Below are 19550 nucleotides of genomic sequence, written 5' to 3'. Positions count from 1 at the left end.
TGCTAACGCAGTAGATGCAGGTTCAATCCCTTAGTCGGGAGGATCCCCTGGAGAAGGAAATGGCAACCCACTCAGGTATTCTTGCCTGGGAAACCCCATGGACTGAGGAGCCTGGTAGGCTACAATCCATGGGGTCAAAAAAGAGTTGAACATGACTTAGCAACTAAACAACAACAAATTATTGTATATTCATTGATTGTATAAAGCCTGTTTTGAAATAATTGAAAACACATTTCAAAACGCCCCAAAAAAGTACCTAAGAAAACTGCTGGAGATAAACTTCAAATGCTTGCTATTGTTATTTATTAAAAACAGTACATTTTAATTCCAAATATGAGAGACTCCTCCCTTCTCTTAATTAGCCTTCATTTTCAAGGTTTAGCATCAAAGTATCCCAAAACAGTCCAGAATAAATAATTATGCAGAAGAGAATTAAAAACAAATCTACAAATTGGTCTTGAAGCTTGAGGCCCATAAAAGGAAAGTCAATCTTTAAGAAAGCTAGAACTCTTTGGAATGCTAATTAGGTAAAGAGACAGAACAATACTGTTGAATTTTCATGACTGACTGAAAAAAAAATAAACCAACCTGTATACAGAGCAATGGCACCCACACAGATATACTCAGGCTCAGCATTAATTTCTTGCTCTAGTTTTTGGAAGTAGAGAATCTGGGATTCAAATTCAGAAAGTGAGGGGTTTTTTATAATAAACGTCATAATAGTTTCTTCTTTCTCCTTTTGCCAAATGTGATCATAGCGTTTGAAGCAGTCCATAGACGTAATAACTTCCTAGAATATAAATGACAGATTTGTGTAGAAAAGGAAGAATAAAAAACAACATCATAATATAAGTGGATATTTGCCAACTGCTAGGGGTTCCCATCAGTTCATTAACATGCTTACTTAGTGAACCATGTGACCAGTTGAAGATCCATAGAACTGGAGCCGGATACAACAATGAACATAGTAACCCAGGACTGGTAACAACAGAACTACCATCCTAGCTAAAAAGGGCGGGGAACAGTTTCTGGGAGGGTGGGGCAGCGAGTTGAGTCCATGAAATCTCTTGCGGACAGGGCCCAGTTGATTGGAGCTGGACCTCAGGTCAAAAACCACAGCTCGAAACCATACCAAGGAGAGGGTGACGCTACAGGGGTAAAAAAATACTCTGAGGTCACTTTCTTCCACTGCTCAGAGCTCCACCAAGACCCTCATGGGTGAAATCCACTGGAAATCTCAAAGGAAGCCCATTGACTTGTTCCCTAAGTTCAGAGTATGGAGATTAGATATAGACACAAACAGATACATCCAGCATCCAACTCCACTGAAAGACTGGATGGAATCACACAAAATGCATAAATATATTGGATAAGGATAGACATCCGTACAGTGTTAAATATTTCTGTGTGTTTCTATATCTTCTCATCTTTCCTTTCTAAATTCCTTGTTAAGTTTTAGAGAAATCTTCGTAAAGACCCTACAAACTTCTCATCATGTATGCTCCTAGGTAATCTCCAATGATGTTGTTATCATAAAAAATGACCTTTTCCCACTATTCTTATAACTATATGAATGGCATATAAACTTTTTTAATTGGTTTTTTAATGAATGATCCTGTTTTCTACAAAGTGTGTTTCTGTAAGATGAATTGGCTCTCTTGCAATTGGCAAATAGGAAATGATATCAATATAACAGGAAGCTCACATTATCAAGAGTTATTTTTCCCAGTACTTTGCTTTGTACCCACTAAAGCAGCAACCCACAGAGGGGCACAATGCTTTCTGCCCCTTCTTTCTTTGGGGTTAATTTGGTCTCCACTTTGTTTTGAGAATGTTCTTGGCACAGTTAGACCTGATTTTTCCATATTTTCTCCTTGTTTCCATAACTCAGCATTTTTAACTGTTTTTTACATCACCTTTTCCCAAGTTTCTTTCATCTTTGATAGTAAAGTTTCATACTCATTACAGTGTTATTAAATGGTTTAGTATCTCACTATGATTGTTACCGTTTTTGTTAACTACCCTGGTTACAGAATTTCCTACGTTTTGTTATGTTCATCCCAACCCCATTTTTCTCATAATCTCTATTTTATTAAATGTGTGACATTGCAAATCAAGCTTTTTAGGAACATATTTACTGTATTTCAGCAGAAATGCCTATCTCTCAACTTACCACTAACTTAACTCTTTATTAAGCCATATTTTCTTTTCAGATGAGCAATTTTGGATTTACTTAGTAAATAATTATACCATCTCCAAACAATTAAGATTTGTCTCCTCATTCTAATGTTTACAGCTCTGGGCAATCAACTTTTTCTCCTGGCTAATATTATAATTTCAGAGTTACATCTGAATGAGAAAAAAAAAATTTTAAGCTGAGAGTGAAAATGCCGGGTGGGAGGGGGGTTCATGTTTGGGAATGCATGTAAGAATTAAAGATTTTAAAATTTAAAAAATAAAAAACTAAAAAAAAAAAAAAAACAAAAACAAACAAAAAAAAAAAAGGAAAGAAAAGAGCATTTCCAACTTCATTCTAAAAGGTCCAATTAAGTAAATTTCACCAAGTTGTACCAAACCAAGGATATCTTTACCGCCATGCCCAACACAAAGCTAATGTGTCACTCAGAACCTCAGGCTTAATGAGTGTTGAGACTTCCCACTCATTAAAATGCAGAAAGGTAAGCCTGCTGCTGTGTGTCCCAACCACAACCAATCCCCTGGCGTGAGCTAAGATGCTGACATACACACCCAGAATGCATTGCAACAGCATGTGGACATTCTCACAAATGGATGATGGTTTGGAGAATGAATTACAGATCATCAAGGACCCCGGAATATGGGTAGAAATTCCAGAATCCCACTCTTTCAACATCCAAGAGTTTATATCATTAAGAACATACCCTACCTAAATAAGTTTTAGACTCTCATTTATTTTATCTGAAAGTGTCTAACTTGATTAAATTGGGACTTTTGAAAGCAAAGGTAACCTAGAATCTAAAGGAAAAGTACATGAACTACATTTGCAGGGTTGGTCTATTTAAGTTATTTTAATTGCCACAGTTATTTTGATTATTTGGTCCAGCTCATCTTTTCAAGCAAGGCAGTGTTATAAGTTGATGGCCAACCTTTGGATGAGCTGAACATAGGTCAAGTTTACATTCTGATTCAGTTAGCTCCTGTAAGAGGAAAGGGGCTGGGATCAGAGGATTTTCTGTCCCAATTTAATCAAGTTGAGAAAGGTCAATCATACAAAATTCAGAAGGGTCGATGGCCAGGGAGGGCCACATTTAACACTGTGACCAAGTGTGCATAGATACTTCGACAAACAATTTGGCCATCCTATCAATCTGGATAAAGTCCTTCAAGTTATTCTAAGTGCCAACTTTTTCTATTATTTTAAGAAAGACTAACATCTGTACATTTCCTTCACATAATGGAAAGGCAAATGTAACAAAAATGACACAAACATAAATATTTTGGTGCCAGCAGGATATTAATTTCAACTACTAGGCCTTACTCTTAGGTTTTCATAATAGTGGCTGCTTACATTCAGAGAAAGTAATGAACTTTATTATGATCTATTTTATTGTGTTTTCTAAGATTACTGAGGATTTGAAAGGATCCTTCAATGCTTATTATCATTATAAAATACTCTACTTACCTTTACATTTAGTATAGAGCTTGATAAACTAACCACTAGACAAATATTTGTTAAATTGAATTATGTGACTGCAGTCCCTAGGGCAAACTTAAATACAGGACCTGCACTATATTAAGAAAGGAAAATAGAAAGTGCAGAAATGCAAAAGCTTCCAGTTCCCTCAGGAATACATTAAAATTAAACTTAATATTTCCTCACATGGTTACAGCAAAGGCAGCTTTTCAAAACACTTTCAAACAAAAGAAATTCATTCTATCAAAACTCAGTAATAGAAAAGACATATTTATTGAGTGACAGCTGTTTCCTCGACACTGAGAAACATTTTTAAAGAGTCAGCAGGTCTTAATGGCAATGCGAATATTCTCTTTTAAGGAGAAATTGACTTTAGAATTTTGAGTCTTTTTGACCATGAAAACAGATTTGCCTGAACAGAAAAGGGAAAGTTGAGACAAGAAGAGATTGGAAGAAAAAAATTAACCTGAGTTTATATCCATGTCCGGGGCAAGTTTGTGCTGATAATATTTTCAATATTCTCAGTATTATCTTATCTACACATTATAATGTACATAAACGTTCATCTGATATACACAAATACAAAATTAGAGTGTAAATCTTACTCTGTTTCAAATGATACAAGCCAGTTCCAGCATCACTGACTCTTTGAAAGTGAAGTCTGACTTGCGCTTTGAGAAATATCAAATTTTTTAACAGACTTATTTGTACTAGTGGTATATAAGTACATAAGTAGTTTAAGGCATTAAACAGGAGACAATATTAAAAAAAAAAACAGAAAAGATAGTTCTCTTTCACCTTGCAATTTGGAATGAAAAATCTTGAGTTAAACATTTCCTGAGCACGTACAAGATTCCATAAGTTGCTCACTGAAGTCACAGAGGGTAGGACCCAGGCTACATGAAGGACAAGCTTTAATGCTGGACTTCACACAGGTCTGTGCTGTAAAGCAAAACAGCCTGGCTGCAAATCCTCTTGGCATACCTTTTTGGTGGAGTTGATGATTGTGCTAAGCACAGAGACTAATTTTACAATCTCTTTGTTGTCAGAAACATTCTTATAATAGTTCCTGGTTTGCACGGGAATGGGTAAGTTCACAGATGCTATCTCAAGGGTATCTAAAGGGAAAAAAAAGAGAGAAATATTTATATCAATGGTATAGAAATGTGCTTTTAAAAAGATTAGTGAGTTTCTGTAATAGTAAGAGGACTTCCCTGGTGGCTCAGACAGTAAAGAATCTGCCTGCCAATGGAGGAGACCCAGGTTCGATCGCTGGGTTGGGAAGATCCCCTGAAGAAGGACATGGCTGCCCACTCCAGGATTCTTGCCTGGGAAATCTCACAGAGTAGCCTAGCGGGCTATAGTTCATGGGGTCACAAAGAGTCAGACACGACTGAATGACTAACACTGTAACAGTAAAGTAAGGACTTCTGAAAATCTTCTTTATAGAAGCAATAGAGGGGACTTCTTTGTGGTCCAGTGGTTAAGAACCCACCTTGCAGCGCAAGGGATGCAGGTTCAATCTCTGGTTGGGGAAGTAAGATCCCACATGCCTTACAGCAACTAAGCCCATGCCCTGCAACTACTGAGCCTGCACACTCTGCCTTTATCCTCTTTGGTAGCAGATTATTTTAAAGAAAGACTTGTTTCAGTGCCTTCCTGGTGGTTAGTTTATTTATCATCTCAAGGGATATGAACACTAATTGAAAATTACACAAGCTCTGCTGTTTGCTCAGCTGCTTTAAAAGAAGGTTGAATAAATAAAGACTACATTTATCATCTATCATTAGCAACTTGGATGTCATATACTCCCTAATATTACCTCAGATATGGGGATGACACCATCCTAATGGCAGAAAGCAAAGACGAACTAAAGAGCCCTTGATGAGGGTAAAAGGGGAGAGTGAAAAAGCTGACTTAAAACTCAACATTCAAAAACTAAGATCATGGCATCTGGTCCCATCACTTCATGGCAAATAGAAGAGGGAAACGTGGAAATAGTGGCAGATTTTATTTTCTTGGGCTCCAAGATCACTGCAGACAGTGACTGCAGCCATGAAATTAAAAGATGCTTGCTCCTTGGAAGAAGAGGTATGACAAACCTAGACAGCACATTAAAAAGCAGAGACATCACTTTGCTGACAAAGGTTCATATAGTCAAAGCTATGGTTTTTCCAATAGTTATGTACGGATGTGAGAGTGGGACCATAAAGAATGCTGAGCATCAAAGAATTGATGCTTTCGAATTGTGGTACTGGAGAAAACTCTTGTGGGACTGCAAGATCAAACCAGTCAGTCCTAAAGGAAAACAACCCTGAATATTCATTGGAAGGACTGATGCTGAAGCTAACGCTCCAATACTTTGGCCACCTGATGTGAAGACCCAACTCACTGGAAAAGATCCGGATGCTGGGAAAGATTGAGGGCAGGAGGAGAAGGGGACCACAGAGGATGAGACGGTTGGATGGCTTCGCTGACTCAATGGACATGAGTTTAAGCAAACTCTGGGAAATAGTGAAGGACAGGGAAACCTGGCTGCTGCAGTCCATGGGGTCACAAAGAGTCGGACACAATTTAGCAACTGAACAAGAAGAATGGCATAAATGAAAATCATGAGATATACAGCAAAAATCACATTATGTAAGCGAAACAGGATACACAGTGTGTCAAAATACAAAAGATCTCTTAAATCAGGAAATATTCATTGTGATAATAACAAGCTTTTCTTTAAACTGTGAGACTAAAAGCCTTCCTGTCCCCCAGTATGTCTTTGATACATACATTTAAAACACACTATTTAGGGGCTTCCCTGGTGGTGCAGTGGTAAAGAATGTGCCTGCCAGTGCCGGGGACACAGGTTCAATCCCTGGTCCAGGAAGAGCCCACATGCCATGGGACAGCTAAGCCCATGGACCACAACTACTGCGTCTGTGCCCTAGAGCCCGGGAGCTGCAATGACTGAGCCACATGCCACAACTATCAAGCCTGCAGGCCTAGAGCCTGTGCTCCCCAACAGGAGAGGCCTCTGCCGTGAGAGTCCCCCACTCACTCAACCAGAGCAAACCCAGGCACAGCAACGAAGACCCAGGACTGCTGCTGCTAAGTCACTCCAGTCATGTCCAACTCTGTGTGACCCCATGGACGGCAGCCCACCAGGCTCCCCCGTCCCTGGGATTCTCCAGGCAAGAACCCTGGAGTGGGCTGCCATTTCCTTCTCCAATGCATGAAAGTGAAAAGTGAAAGTAAAGTAGCTCAGTCGTGTCTGACCCTTGGCAACCCCATGGACTGCAGCCCACCAGGCTTCTCCATCCATGGGATTTTCCAGGCAAGAGTACTAGAGTGGGGTGCCATTGCCTTCTCCAAGACCCAGTACAGCCACAAATAAATAAGTAAATCTTTAAAAAATAATAATAAACTACACTATCATGGTGATATACATGAATCTGTATTTTACAAATATGAAACTGACTCATAGATTAATACTACAATCTGATCTGAGAATTGCACGGGGGTGGGGGCGGGGGATGGAAATACCTTTTAGCTCAACAGGTTTTGATTTAGAATGACTAGTCAGAAAGAACTAAAAGAACATCTACCTTGAGATTCGTTTTCTCCCATTTCAGTATCAGAATCACTGTCTTCATTATGCTGCAGGGCAGTCAGTTTTCTTTCCTGCATCTTTTTCTGCAATGGAAAAGGACAGTTTTCAGTGCCCTATCACCTGTAAAAGAAGCAGCTTCCACGTGTAACGGTTTCCTCATGCCAAACTCACCTTGGACGCCGGCTCACCGCTCCACTGTCTAACCCCCTTGCTGACAGTGACGATGAACTCCACAGCTTTGTTCAGCGTCTGCTGTATGTCTTCAAGGGCTGGGGCCATGCTGATGTTGGGGATGGCCAGAATGACGCTTGCCCGGAAAATGGGCAGTCCGTTCTGCTTCACTTTAGAGGCACTGTTACTGTCTGAGTTAACACAGAACAGGGACGCATTCATCCTTTTCATTTAAAAAGATTCTTTTTTTAATGAAAAAGATAAAATATCATTTTTAACCAGAAAAATGAAAGCACCTAGATAATGAAAGCACCTATACATAATAGATATATCATCAGACAATATGAATTTGCTGAACGTATGAGTGAATGAATAAAAACTAATAGAGGATCTAGTTTTGCTCAGTGGAACACAGCAGTTCAGTAGACTCCAAGCCATCTTCTGCTGATCAGTCTATGGGTACATGCTCCATAAAGAAAATTGGCTGCATGGAGTTGGCAGATTATATAATTATAGAAACTCTTACCTAAAATATTGAAGATGAGACTGTCTGAATAACAGGATGCCAGCAAATTAAATATAGAATAAATAAGTAAGGGATAAAACACAAGACTATCAGAACAAATGCCAGCTTAGAATTTCAGATAAAATATATGTCTTTCTACCATCGCTATCATCACTCTGATATATATTAGAGTATATCACACTGGGAGCAGTTAAAGACCAGGGACGAAATAAAGTGTAATTCACCATTTATATCCAAGGGACTTTTAAAGTTGAATATAGGTATAGTTATGGGTATATAAATATGGATATGTATGTGTGCAACTCTATACAGTTGGAAATACCTGTAATATATAAAGTTGGAAAAGACAGGAGACAATATCCAACATATCAACAGTTGATAAGTTCAAATATTAGCCCCATGTCAAAGAAAAGGACTATCCCCCATTTTGAGGTGAAATAAAACATAATAAACCAAGTTTCCATCAAAAGTTCTTTCAATGTTTCCACTTCTTTTCATCCACTTCTAATTAACTATTAGAGTTAACTAACTGCTTTCCTTTAGGAGCCCATGTTCAAAATAAATAAAAAGGTTTGTTATCCTATTGTTTTTTGTTTAATTAATTATTGTTACTTTGTTTTTATGTTTTCAATTCAAAGTTTAGCTTCAGAGTGTCTCTAGATTTGAATGATTTTTGTGGCCCATCTGGGAAACCAATTTCTGAATGGTGCTGAAGAGAGATGATTGTTTTAAGAATGAAGAAATGAGCTGGAAAGTACTAAATTAACACGAAAATAGCAAAAAATAATAATAATAATTTTCTGATCTGGAGGTTATGACATTAATAAAATCTTTCTTTATAAGACTGGCTAATAATCTAATGATTTCACAATGAAAGTATGTTTCTATATAGCTTCTTTTTAAAGTATTTCTTCTTTTACTAGTTAAAACAATTCATTTCACATGTTTTCATCTTATTACAAAAAGATTAAATGTGATGTTGATTATTATTTTATTAACAAAAGCTAAGTGGCCTTAAGTCAATTACTTAACTTTCCTGGACTCCAGTCTTATCAGTCTTAAATGAGAGAAATGACAGTGTCTACTTCACCGAACTGCTGAGATAGTCCAAGTTCATATTATATAAATGTACAAGGAGGCACTGAAGAAATGGTGAGGGTTTGATTATTTAAATTTAACAGGAACACACACATGCACACACAACCGGAGACCAGGCTTGGCAAGCCAAGAGGCCAACCCTGCGGGATCATTACCCCGGAAGCTCATCATGTTGCAGAATTGAATGCGCCTGCGGATGGCCTCTAGCGTGTTCCTTGTAACTTTCAGAAGAGCATCCGTGTTTTGGTGATTGAAGTGAGAGAGCAACTCTCGGGCTCCTTCCTCTAACGCCTCGATCTCTTTCTTCTTTCTTGAGACTGCCATCAAAGGCAAGAGGCCTGCCCCGGCATTAAGGGAAGAAGTCAAGGTATCAGAATTTTCTTCTTCTCCTTTTGCTGTTACAAAATGAGAGAAATTGAAAGAGATGGGGGCAGGGGACCACCTACTGCAGTTAAAGAAGAAAATTAAGATAAATTGGTGCAGTCGTAAAGAACCTGCCTGCCAAAGCAGGAAACACAAAACACATAATCGATTGATCCCTGGGTCAGGAAGATGCCCTGGAGGAGGAAACGGTAACCCACTCCAGTATTCATGCCTGGAGAATTCTATGGACAGAGGAGCCCGGTGGGCTACAGTCCATGAGGTCACAACGAGTCGGATAGGACTGAGCCCACACATACGTGCAAGTTTAATAACACTCAAATGTCATACTTCTTATGAAATGAGGCCATCAAAGGATAGGAAGAGGACATTGGGGGAACAAGGTAGACTGATGGAACCTCTCATCCTTGACGTGTGGGAATAGGAGGAGAGGTAGGAACTATGCAAAAATAAGACAGGGCCTGGGGTCATAGGTGCTGGCTCTCTGGGGTCTCTCTTTCACCAACAACCACAAACCCTTGGGGAGCAGCGTCCCTTCTCTGCCTCTTGCTGTCTTCATCTGTTCCACAAACCACCTGCTCTGTCTGGTGTAGTCATACTCCAGTGGGAATTCCAACCCATAATCCATCCTACTTTACTGATAAAGTGAAAAAACACACACTTACACCTAAATGCAAACAGAGCTAACAAGGACCAGTGTGAACTACACGTTTGTAGAGCTGAACAAAAAGTAATGGAAATTAATGACACGCTATCATTCAAGTGTTTCCCAAATCCTAATTTCAGATTTATTAATGTCCTTATAAAACTGGGAGGGTCTTATTAGAGTGTGAAATTCACTGCAAAGTAGAAAATTAAATTTTGGTTTTCAGGCATGTCCTAGAAAAACAAGACCCTTCCATTACCCCCCTTTCTTACCTGAACTTTCATTTTTCCAATCATCACTATTCACATTAAATACTTTCTCTCTTTCTTCCTTAGATGGAACTTCCACATCCAGCAACATATTTATTAGCTCATTGACTGCTTCCTCCACTAAAGAGCTTTTAAAGTGTAGTATCTGAGCACCATTTACACAAAGGTCCTATCAAAAAAATAGCATCATGTCATATTTGTTTATCTAGCTATTGATAGCACATCAGTAATGGTAGCAACACGACAGGTCCAGCCTCCAGATGAGATTTTGGCCTCCAACAATGTTTGGCCATACCTCTCACACTAACCCAGGCCAGGCATCCTGTAAAGGACTGTATTAAAGATGAGAGAACCAACTGGTGAGTAGATGGGCCACAATTACTCTAACTTCTCCAGCAGTGGAGGAAATAAGTCCAAAAGCCATGAAGAGCCTCTCTTCCCACGAAGCTTTTCTATTTCATATAAATCTGCTCTAGTCAGGCTCCCTTCCCTCGTCACCTTTGCCAACAATCCATCATCAACCCCTAAATAACTTTAAGTATCCCCCTCCCCTCCAACTAGATTATATATTTCTCAAGAGTGTAATAAATACAAATGAATATACTGGGGCACTTTAATCAAGACAAATAGACAAGGAGATGATATAGTCAGTGATTTACCACCTAGTTGAAAAAACAAGCCCATGAAGCAACAGACTGTGGGTGGGTCATGGTCTTTAGCTTCAACCAACCATGGTTCACCTTGAGATGCTCTAATGTCCTCGTGGACCCTCCACTCCATTAGCCTCAGGGTTCATTTACCTCCTCATCAGCCATGACATTCACCCTTAAACCCTCTGACTCTGCACACCCTCCCCTAAGGATGATGTCTCACATCAATCATTCTTTTGACAACAGCCTTTACTCCATCAACCCCTCAGCCTTCCAGGGCCCTACGCAGGAGAAGTCCAACCCAAATGATCAGATAATCTACGATCTCTGCTTGCACACACAGGTCATGGCAAGGCAGGTGCTTGGCACTGGGAATTCATGGCCCCCAAACTCAGTCCAGCTCCTAATGCTACCCAGGAATCATTCTATGTCACTCCAGTCACATTCCCTACCAGGCCCCAGAACAACTGTGTTCTCAAATCCTTGTCCCTCAAATCCTTGCACCATCCTCCCCGTGACCTAGCCCTGACCCCATGCCCTCATCCAGAAGACTAACCAGAATCCATCATCAACTCTCTTTCCTCCTTTTTCAGGAATACAATGTTTATCCTTCTAGTTAAGAATACAAGGGATTTTCCTGGTGGTTGAGTGGTCAAGAATCTACCTGCCAATGCAGGGGACACAGGTTCGATCCCTGGTCCAGGAAGATCCCACTTGCCACAGGGCAACTAAGCCCACGTGCCACTCTACTGAAGCCTGGGCGCCTAGAGCCCGTGCGAGGCAACAAGGAAAGCCACCGCAATGAGAAGTCCATGCACCACATGAAGACCCAGAGCAATCAAAAATAAATAATAAGTAAATTAAATAAAATTTTAAAAAATAACACAAGTAGCTGCTTTAAAAAAAAAAAAATCCCACAATCTAACCACACTCGCCTGCTTCCCCAGGACTATACTTACCAACCATTCCCTTTTTCCTTCTCTTCTTGATCTCCTCCACCCCCAGCATATGAACATAATCAACGAACTTCAACTCAGTGCCTTTCTCCCACAAGAATAAGCCTCAGGACCTTTGCACTTCCCATTCCCACTGCCTGGAATGCTTTTTCCCAGAGACAGTCACATGGCTTTCTCCCTCACTTCCTGTGTTCAGATGTAATTACAGAGGTCGTCCCTGACCATCAACATAAAATCACTACCCCCTTTCAGGTGCTCCTTTTCTCCACTATCCTCTTAATTTTTCTCCACTGAACTTGGCATGCTGTTTGCTCACTGGCTTTTTTTGTTTGCTTGTTTTTATACAACCTCCACTTGAAAGCGAGCATTGCAATGGCAGAGATTTCACTTGTTTTGTTCACTGTCTTATTCCCAAGCAGTGTTTCACACAGAAGCTCCATAAAAAAATTATTGAAGGAAAAAATGAATTATAAAAAGTAAATGAATTCAAGAGAAAGCATTCTTTTATATTGGTAATCATTTACTTTGGTAATCAAAATGCAAATTAAAATTAGGCTCTATGATTTTGCTACTTAAGGTAAAATTAATAATTTATAATTACTTGTAATACATTTATTGTTGGATTTTATTATAATAAATGCATTGTTCTACTATACTTTATTCTAACAAAAATTTTATTATAATTTACAGTAATTATAATAAAGCAGTGTTTGTTGGAAGACAGTGAAATTGGTACTACTACATTGCTGATGGCATTTTAAGTTGATATCATCAGTTTGAAAAGCAATTTGGCTACAAATATTAACAGCTATTAAATGAAGAAACATTTTTTTTGGAGGAGGAAATACTCCTAACGGGGAATAAAAAGCATGAAACATATAAATATATTCATTGTAGCTCTTGGCAAAACAGCAAAACTAGAAATCATCTAACTATCCAACAATAACAAAGTAAGTAAATTAGGATACATCAACTCAATAGAATATTCTGAAGGCATCCTTAAAATGGTGGCCATGTAGCAACATGAGAAATATTTGCTGAAGAAAAAGTAAGTGGGAGAAAAAACACACACACCATTACAAATCTGCAGTCTGTACAGTAAGGATCACAAATGTAAATAGGCAATATACCAAGTTATCACAATGGCAGTGTAATGGGTAAAAATGCTACTTTTCCCATCTTTTTTAATATTTTAGGATGGAATGGCTACCCACTCCAATATTCTTGGGACTTCCCTGGTGGCTCAGACAGTAAAGAATCTGCTTGCAATGTAGGAGACCTGGGTTCAATCCCTGGGTTGGGAAGATTCCTTGGAGGAGGGCATGGCAACTCACTCCAGTATTCTTGCCTGGAGAATCCCCAAGGACAGAGGAACCTAGCAGGCTAGGTCCATGGAGTTGTAAAGAGTCAGACATGACTGAGCATTTAAGCACAGCACAGCAATCTGGGAGTTCCAGGTTTGATCCCTGGGTCAGGAAGATCCCCTGGAGAAGGGAATGGCAACCCACTCCAGTATTCTTGCCTGGAGAATCCCCAAGGACAGAGGAACCTAGCAGGCTACAGTCCATGGAGTTGCAAAGAGTCAGACATGACTGAGCAACTAACACTCTCACTTTTAAAATTTGCTTTTAAATTTGTTTTAAAATTTTGCACTTTTATAAAATAATCCTAAGAACCAGTCAGTCAGTCAGTTCAGTCACTCAGTCATGTCTGACTCTTTGCAACCCCATGAATCAGAGCAACTCCCAGAGTTCACCCAAACCCATGTCCATTGAGTCGGTGATGCCATCCAACCATCTCATCCTCTTTCGTCCCCTTCTCCTCCTGCCCTAAATCCCTCCCAGCATCCAGGTCTTTTCAAATGAGTCAGCTCTTTGCATCAGGTGGCCAAAGTATTGGACTTTCAGCTTCAACATCAGTCCTTTCAATGAACACCCAGGACTGATCTCCTTTAGGATGGACTGGTTGGATCTCCTTGCAGTCCAAGGGACTCTCAAGAGTCTTCTCCAACACCACAGTTCAAAAGCATCAATTCTTCAGTGCTCAGCTTTCTTTATAGTCCAACTCTCACATCCATACATGACCACCGGAAAAATCATAGTCTTGACTAAATTGACCTTTGTTGAATTGACCTTTGTTGGCAAAGTAATGTCTCTGCTTTTTAATATGCTGTCTGGGTTGGTCATAACTTTCCTTCCGAGGAGTAAGTGTCCTTTAATTTCATGGCTGCAATCACTATCCGTAGTGATTTTGGAGCCCAGAAAAATAAAGTCAGCCACTGTGTCCACTATTTCCCCATCTATTTGCCATGAAGTGATGGGACTAGATGCCATGATCTTAGTTTTCTGAATGTTGAGCTTTAAGCCAACTTTTTCACTCTTCTCTTTCACTTTCATCAAGAGGCTTTTTAGTTCTTCTTCACTTTCTACCATAAGGGTGGTGTCATCTGCATATCTGAAGTGATATTTCTCCCAGCAATCTTGATTCCAGCTTGTGCTTCCTCCAGCCCAGCATTTCTCATGATGTACTCTGCATATAAGTTAAATAAGCAGGGTGACAATATACAGCCTTGACATACTCTTTTTCCCATTTGGAACCAGTCTGTTGTTGCATGTCCAGTTCTAACTGTTGCTTCCTGACCTGCATATAGGTTTCTCAAGAGGCAGGTCAGGTGGTCTGGTATTCCCATCTCTTTCAGAATTTTCCACAGTTTATTGTGATCCACATAGTCAAAGGCTTTGGCATAGTCAAGAAAGCAGAAATAGATGTTTTGGGGGGAATTATCTTGCTTTTTCAATGATCCAGTGGATGTTGGCAATTAGATCTTTGGTTCCTCTGCCTTTTCTAAAACCACCTTGAATATCTGGAAGTTCACGGTTCACATATTGCTGAAGCCTGGCTTGGAGAATTTTGAGCATTACTTTACTAGCGTGTGAGATGAGTGCAATTGTGCGGTAGGGTAATATTAAAAACCATGGAGCCCAATAATTTCTCAGAGTGGGAGTACAGCAAATAAGCAAGAAGGAAGAGGTACAGTTTAGGGTCTACACACAGTGAGTCTAAGAGAAAGATGATGGAGAAATTTCTAAAATGTGAACATTTAATTTTGACTATATACAAATTTAATATAAACTGAAGATGACTATATATGCAGAAAAAGGCTAACACAGCAGGCCTGAGATTGTTCTCCTGCTAATGAGGTGGCTCTCTGGCTGGTGCCCGGGAGCCTGGATTTTAGGAAGGTTCCTACAGGCTATAAAGAGTGCCTCTCTGTACTCAGACTATCTGGGCAAACAGTGTGGTTTATCTTGCCAACCAGCTTTCCATCTGGGTGTCTGGAATTTTGGTGCATGCTAGGCAGAGAGCACCTGTGTGATGAAAAGGGAAAGTGAAAGTATGTCCAAGCTCAGTCATGTCCAACTCTTTGCAAACCCATGGACTATACAGTCCATGGAATTCTCCAGGCCACTATACTGGAGTGGGTAGCCATTCCTTTCTCCAGGGGATCTTCCCAACCCAGGGACTGAACCCAGGTCTCCCGCATTGCAGGCAGGTTCTTTACCAGCTGAGCCACAAGGGGAGCCCACCTCTGTGATGAGACCAAGACAACCTTGGGCATGAAGTCTCTTAACGGGCTTTCCTGGGCAGAGATATTGCACGCTCGTGACTGCATTTCTTTTGCTGGGGGTCAATGGGTGGTTGGGGGTGGGGGAGGGGAGGGCAGGGAGAGACAGTGAGGTCTTTGCGGCCCCTCATGAAAGGGAGAAAGAACAAGGAAGCCCATGCGTGCATTCCTCCAAACTCTGTCTGTCTTTCCCCTTATGGTCCGACTGTGTATCCTTACTCTGTGTGCGCTCTGTTGCTCAGTCGCATCTGACTCTTTGTGACCCCATGGACTGTAGCCCACCAGGCTTCTCTGTTCATGGAATTTCCCAGGCAAGAATACTGGAGTGGGTTGCCATTTCCTTCTCCAGGGGATCTTCCTAACCCAGGGACTGAACCCACGTCTCCTGCACTGTGGGAAGATACTTTACCATTGAGCCATCTGAGAAGCCTGTGTATCCTTATTAGATCACTATAATAAGTCTTAGCCTCTATTGCTACTAGAGTGAGTTCCACGAGTCCTTCCAGTGGCGATGGTCTTCTGGACTCCTGACATACCATATTAAAGTCACCACTGATGAGTTTTTATAATCAGGATGCCCACTGGAAATGTTGCAAATGATGCTAAAGTGACTTTCCCAAAGGGAGCACTTCATGGAACACTGTTTCCAGGATCCTAATCGTGGCACAGTGAAGAAAGTGTCCCCTTTGCAAATGTTTGAGAAATAATGGATTAAAGAGAGTTAACTAGACCCTTTCCCAGGAGACCATCTGAAGGTCTTTATTCTAAAACATTAATGTGAACAAAACCTGGAGGGAAAAGGAGAGCACAGTGTTGACCCCAGGCCACCTGAACACAGACCTAGTCTTTTCCAGGTTCCCCAGCAATGTACCACAGAATACCACTCTGGGAAACGCTGCTCTACAGAAATGTCTAAAGAAGAAATTCTATCCAGAAGCTGTTTCAAGCAACTATTTTATTAATGAACCCTAGCTAGAAGCTAGAACTAGAACTAGAAGCTCTTCAACAAAATAGCTCTAAGGTGGCTCAGAGAGTAAATAATCTCCCTGCAATGTGGGAGACTTGGGTTGGATCCCTGAGTTGGGAAGATCCCCTGGAGAAGGAAATGGCAACCCACTCCTATATTCTTGCCTGGAGAATCCCATGGACAGAGGAGCCTGGCTGACTACGGTAGACAGGGTCACAAAGAATAGGACACGACTGAGCAGCTAACACTTCAAAAACTGTGGGAAAATGAGAAATGTATTCCATGGCAATTTCTCTCTTACTGATCTGAAAAGAAATTATTTGTTCTTCATGTCTACCTGACCCCTTGGGTACATTCCTCTTCATTTTCAAATTATTGTCGGAAGGCTCCTCGTTTAAAGAACATCCATCACAGACCAGTCATGGGAAGAGAAAAAAAAAATGCAATTGATGCTTCCCAAAATGCCCTTTATAGAAAAATGAATCACAAAATAAAGTTTAAATAAAAGCATCAATCTTCTAATAACCTTTGTCATCTGGAGAAACTCTTCACAGGTAAGCGGCTCTTCTCCAGGGAGCTGACAAAGAGGAGTACTGCTCATTTCTTCCAGGATGGCATCAATGCGGAACTCGACCAAATCATTGACCCTGTCGAGCAGCAACTCCAGGTTCCCTTTGGAGAAAAATAAGAGTGGATAAAAGAAATTAAGCATTTTGTTGTTGTTTTTTAAAAAAAGAAATGTGATTATATTTCAGCAGTAAATTCAGGATTAAAATTGCTCCATAGAGCTGTTGCAGGAGACATGAGACCCAGGTTCAATCCCTGGGTCGGGAAGATCCGCTGGAGGAGAGCATGGCAACCCACTCCAGTATTCTTGCCTGAAGAATCCCATGAACAGAGAAGCCTGGTGGGCTATGGTCCATGGAGTCGCAAAGATTCTATGAAGTGACTTAGAATGCATGCACAGAGCTATTTCACACTTGCTTCTCACAGTGTTCTTTCTTTAACCAGCTTCCCAGCTTTCTCAGCCTGCCTAACTCTGACTCAACTTGCAGATTCAGCTGGAATGCATCTACCCCCCAGGAGGCTTTCTGTGAATCTGCACATATTCATGTGGCCCCCTTCTCCTATGCTGGCGTTGACCCCTGAGCACCCCTCCATCTCAAAGGACCTTCTCCACACCTATACTGCTATGGCTGCCTGATCACGCATTTTATGTTATTCAGCCTTCAAACTGTAATGAGCCTCATTCATACCCAAAGATCCCTTCACAGGTTGTCTTCGAATCTAGTCCCCAAAGCTACGAAGCAAAGCAAAGAGGGTAGGAGGGTTCAACCATAAGCCCCTCACTTCTCTGCTCCACCTAACCCAGTACCTATCAAATATTCTTGAGTATATTGCACCTAGTAAACAGCTGGACCCCTCTGCGTTCTAAGGTATTTGGAAGGTACCATGGAAACCTACTAATAAGACAAGCTCTTGAAAATCTGGGCTATAAATAGACGAGGTGTTACTGCAGCAGCTACAGAGAGAGGAAGGGAGGGAGGGAGACTGGAGGGAGAATGTAAGGAGCTATCAGAATGGGTATGTAGAAGGGAGGCTCAGAAAAGGGTGATCCAGAAAAGAGATGATGGGGGCAAAGGGTGGATAAGCGGTTATGGAGGTAAATAAATGGAAAGGGATTGACTGTATAAAACCATAGCCATTATGAATACATATGCGTATAGGTATCTAGCACAAACCCAACTCAAAGTAACACAAAAGCATAAGAAAGACCCTAATTTTTCAAGCCCTCTGCAGTCAGTCTTGGGGAAAGACAGAACCATTAGAAGAAATGGAAATGCAGAGCCTTTTGTCTCAGTGTAAAATAACAGGAGGTCACAAGAGGAAGTGGTCTTGTGGTAGAAGAGTCCAAGTGGGCTTCTTGGGAATGGGACATATTCTGGGCTATCGAACACATGGAGAACTGAGCCGTGAAGGGGTGAGGAAGAGGAGAATGACCGTTTCCAGTCTTTCTAGAACAATGCCTCCGTCAAGCATTAACATGCTTTCCTAGAAGGCAGCCAAGGAACTCTGGGAAATGCAACTTATAGAAGCCCACTTTTGGAGACCCACTAAATATATTGGCACATCAAGGGCTCTGAAAAGTCCTCCAGAAGAGAAACCTACTTGACTTTGTTTAATGTGGATTTCCCAGAATTCTCTGAGCCTAGGCTCCTTTGCAACATACTTGTACACATTCTGGGAAATTGTAATTTATGGAGTACACCACCTTAAATATATTTTAAAGTGTAGTATATCCCTGTTTAGGAACAAAAATATTTGCTTAAACTTTCCCCATATATCCTGCTGTTCAGCAGTCTGCTCTGTCCAAATCACATCTTTTAAATCAGCATCTCAAAATACACTAACCTGTTAGTATAAAGAGCTGAATGACTCTAAAGTTCCTTTAAAGTCTAATGCCCAACAATAAGCATAATTTTAAAATGTAATTAATCTCTGGGGATAAAACTAAATAGCAAATATATATGGTTTCTGGGGCTTCCCTGGTAGCTCAGCTGGTAAAGAATCTGTCTGCAATGCAGGAGACCTGGGTTCAATCCCTGGGTTGGGAAGAGCTCCTGAAGGAGGGCATAGCAACCCATCCCAGTATTCTTGCCTGGAGAATCCCCATGGACAGAGAAGCCTGGCGGGCTACAGTCCATGGGGTTGCAAAGAGTTGGACACAACTGAGCAACTAAGCACAACACACACACATATGGTTTCCAGGAAATTAATGATTTCATATATTTGGTAAAATTCCTTCAGTTCAGTTCAGTCGCTCAGTCATATCTGAATCTTTGTGACCCTGGGTACTGCAGCATGCCAGGCCTCCCTGTCCATCGCCAACTCCCGGAGTTTAATCAAACTCATGTCTATTGAGTCAGTGATGCCATCCAACCATCTCATCCTTTGTCTCATCTCATCCTCCTCTCATCCCTTCTCCT

The 19550-nt window shown here is 40.8% G+C and overlaps 1 protein-coding gene across 3 annotated transcripts in view; it reads right to left on the bottom strand.

Moving 5' to 3' along the window:
- The window catches only part of DNAH5 (dynein axonemal heavy chain 5), a 313711-nt gene that overhangs the window by 195606 nt on the left and 98555 nt on the right, over window positions 1-19550 (bottom strand). For all 3 annotated transcript variants that reach the window (XM_060400272.1, XM_012097159.4, XM_060400271.1), the window contains exons 17-23: window positions 17090-17235; window positions 10369-10534; window positions 9225-9464; window positions 7446-7636; window positions 7270-7357; window positions 4658-4791; window positions 589-790 (exon numbers count right to left, since the gene is read on the bottom strand). In XM_060400272.1, the coding sequence (XP_060256255.1) occupies window positions 589-790; window positions 4658-4791; window positions 7270-7357; window positions 7446-7636; window positions 9225-9464; window positions 10369-10534; window positions 17090-17235 (1167 nt within the window). The remainder of the gene's footprint in view (window positions 1-588; window positions 791-4657; window positions 4792-7269; window positions 7358-7445; window positions 7637-9224; window positions 9465-10368; window positions 10535-17089; window positions 17236-19550) is intronic.

The sequence above is a fragment of the Ovis aries genome, chromosome 16 (assembly GCF_016772045.2).
Source record: "Ovis aries strain OAR_USU_Benz2616 breed Rambouillet chromosome 16, ARS-UI_Ramb_v3.0, whole genome shotgun sequence".
NCBI lineage: Eukaryota > Metazoa > Chordata > Mammalia > Artiodactyla > Bovidae > Ovis > Ovis aries.
This window is presented reverse-complemented; position numbering and strand designations above follow the sequence as displayed.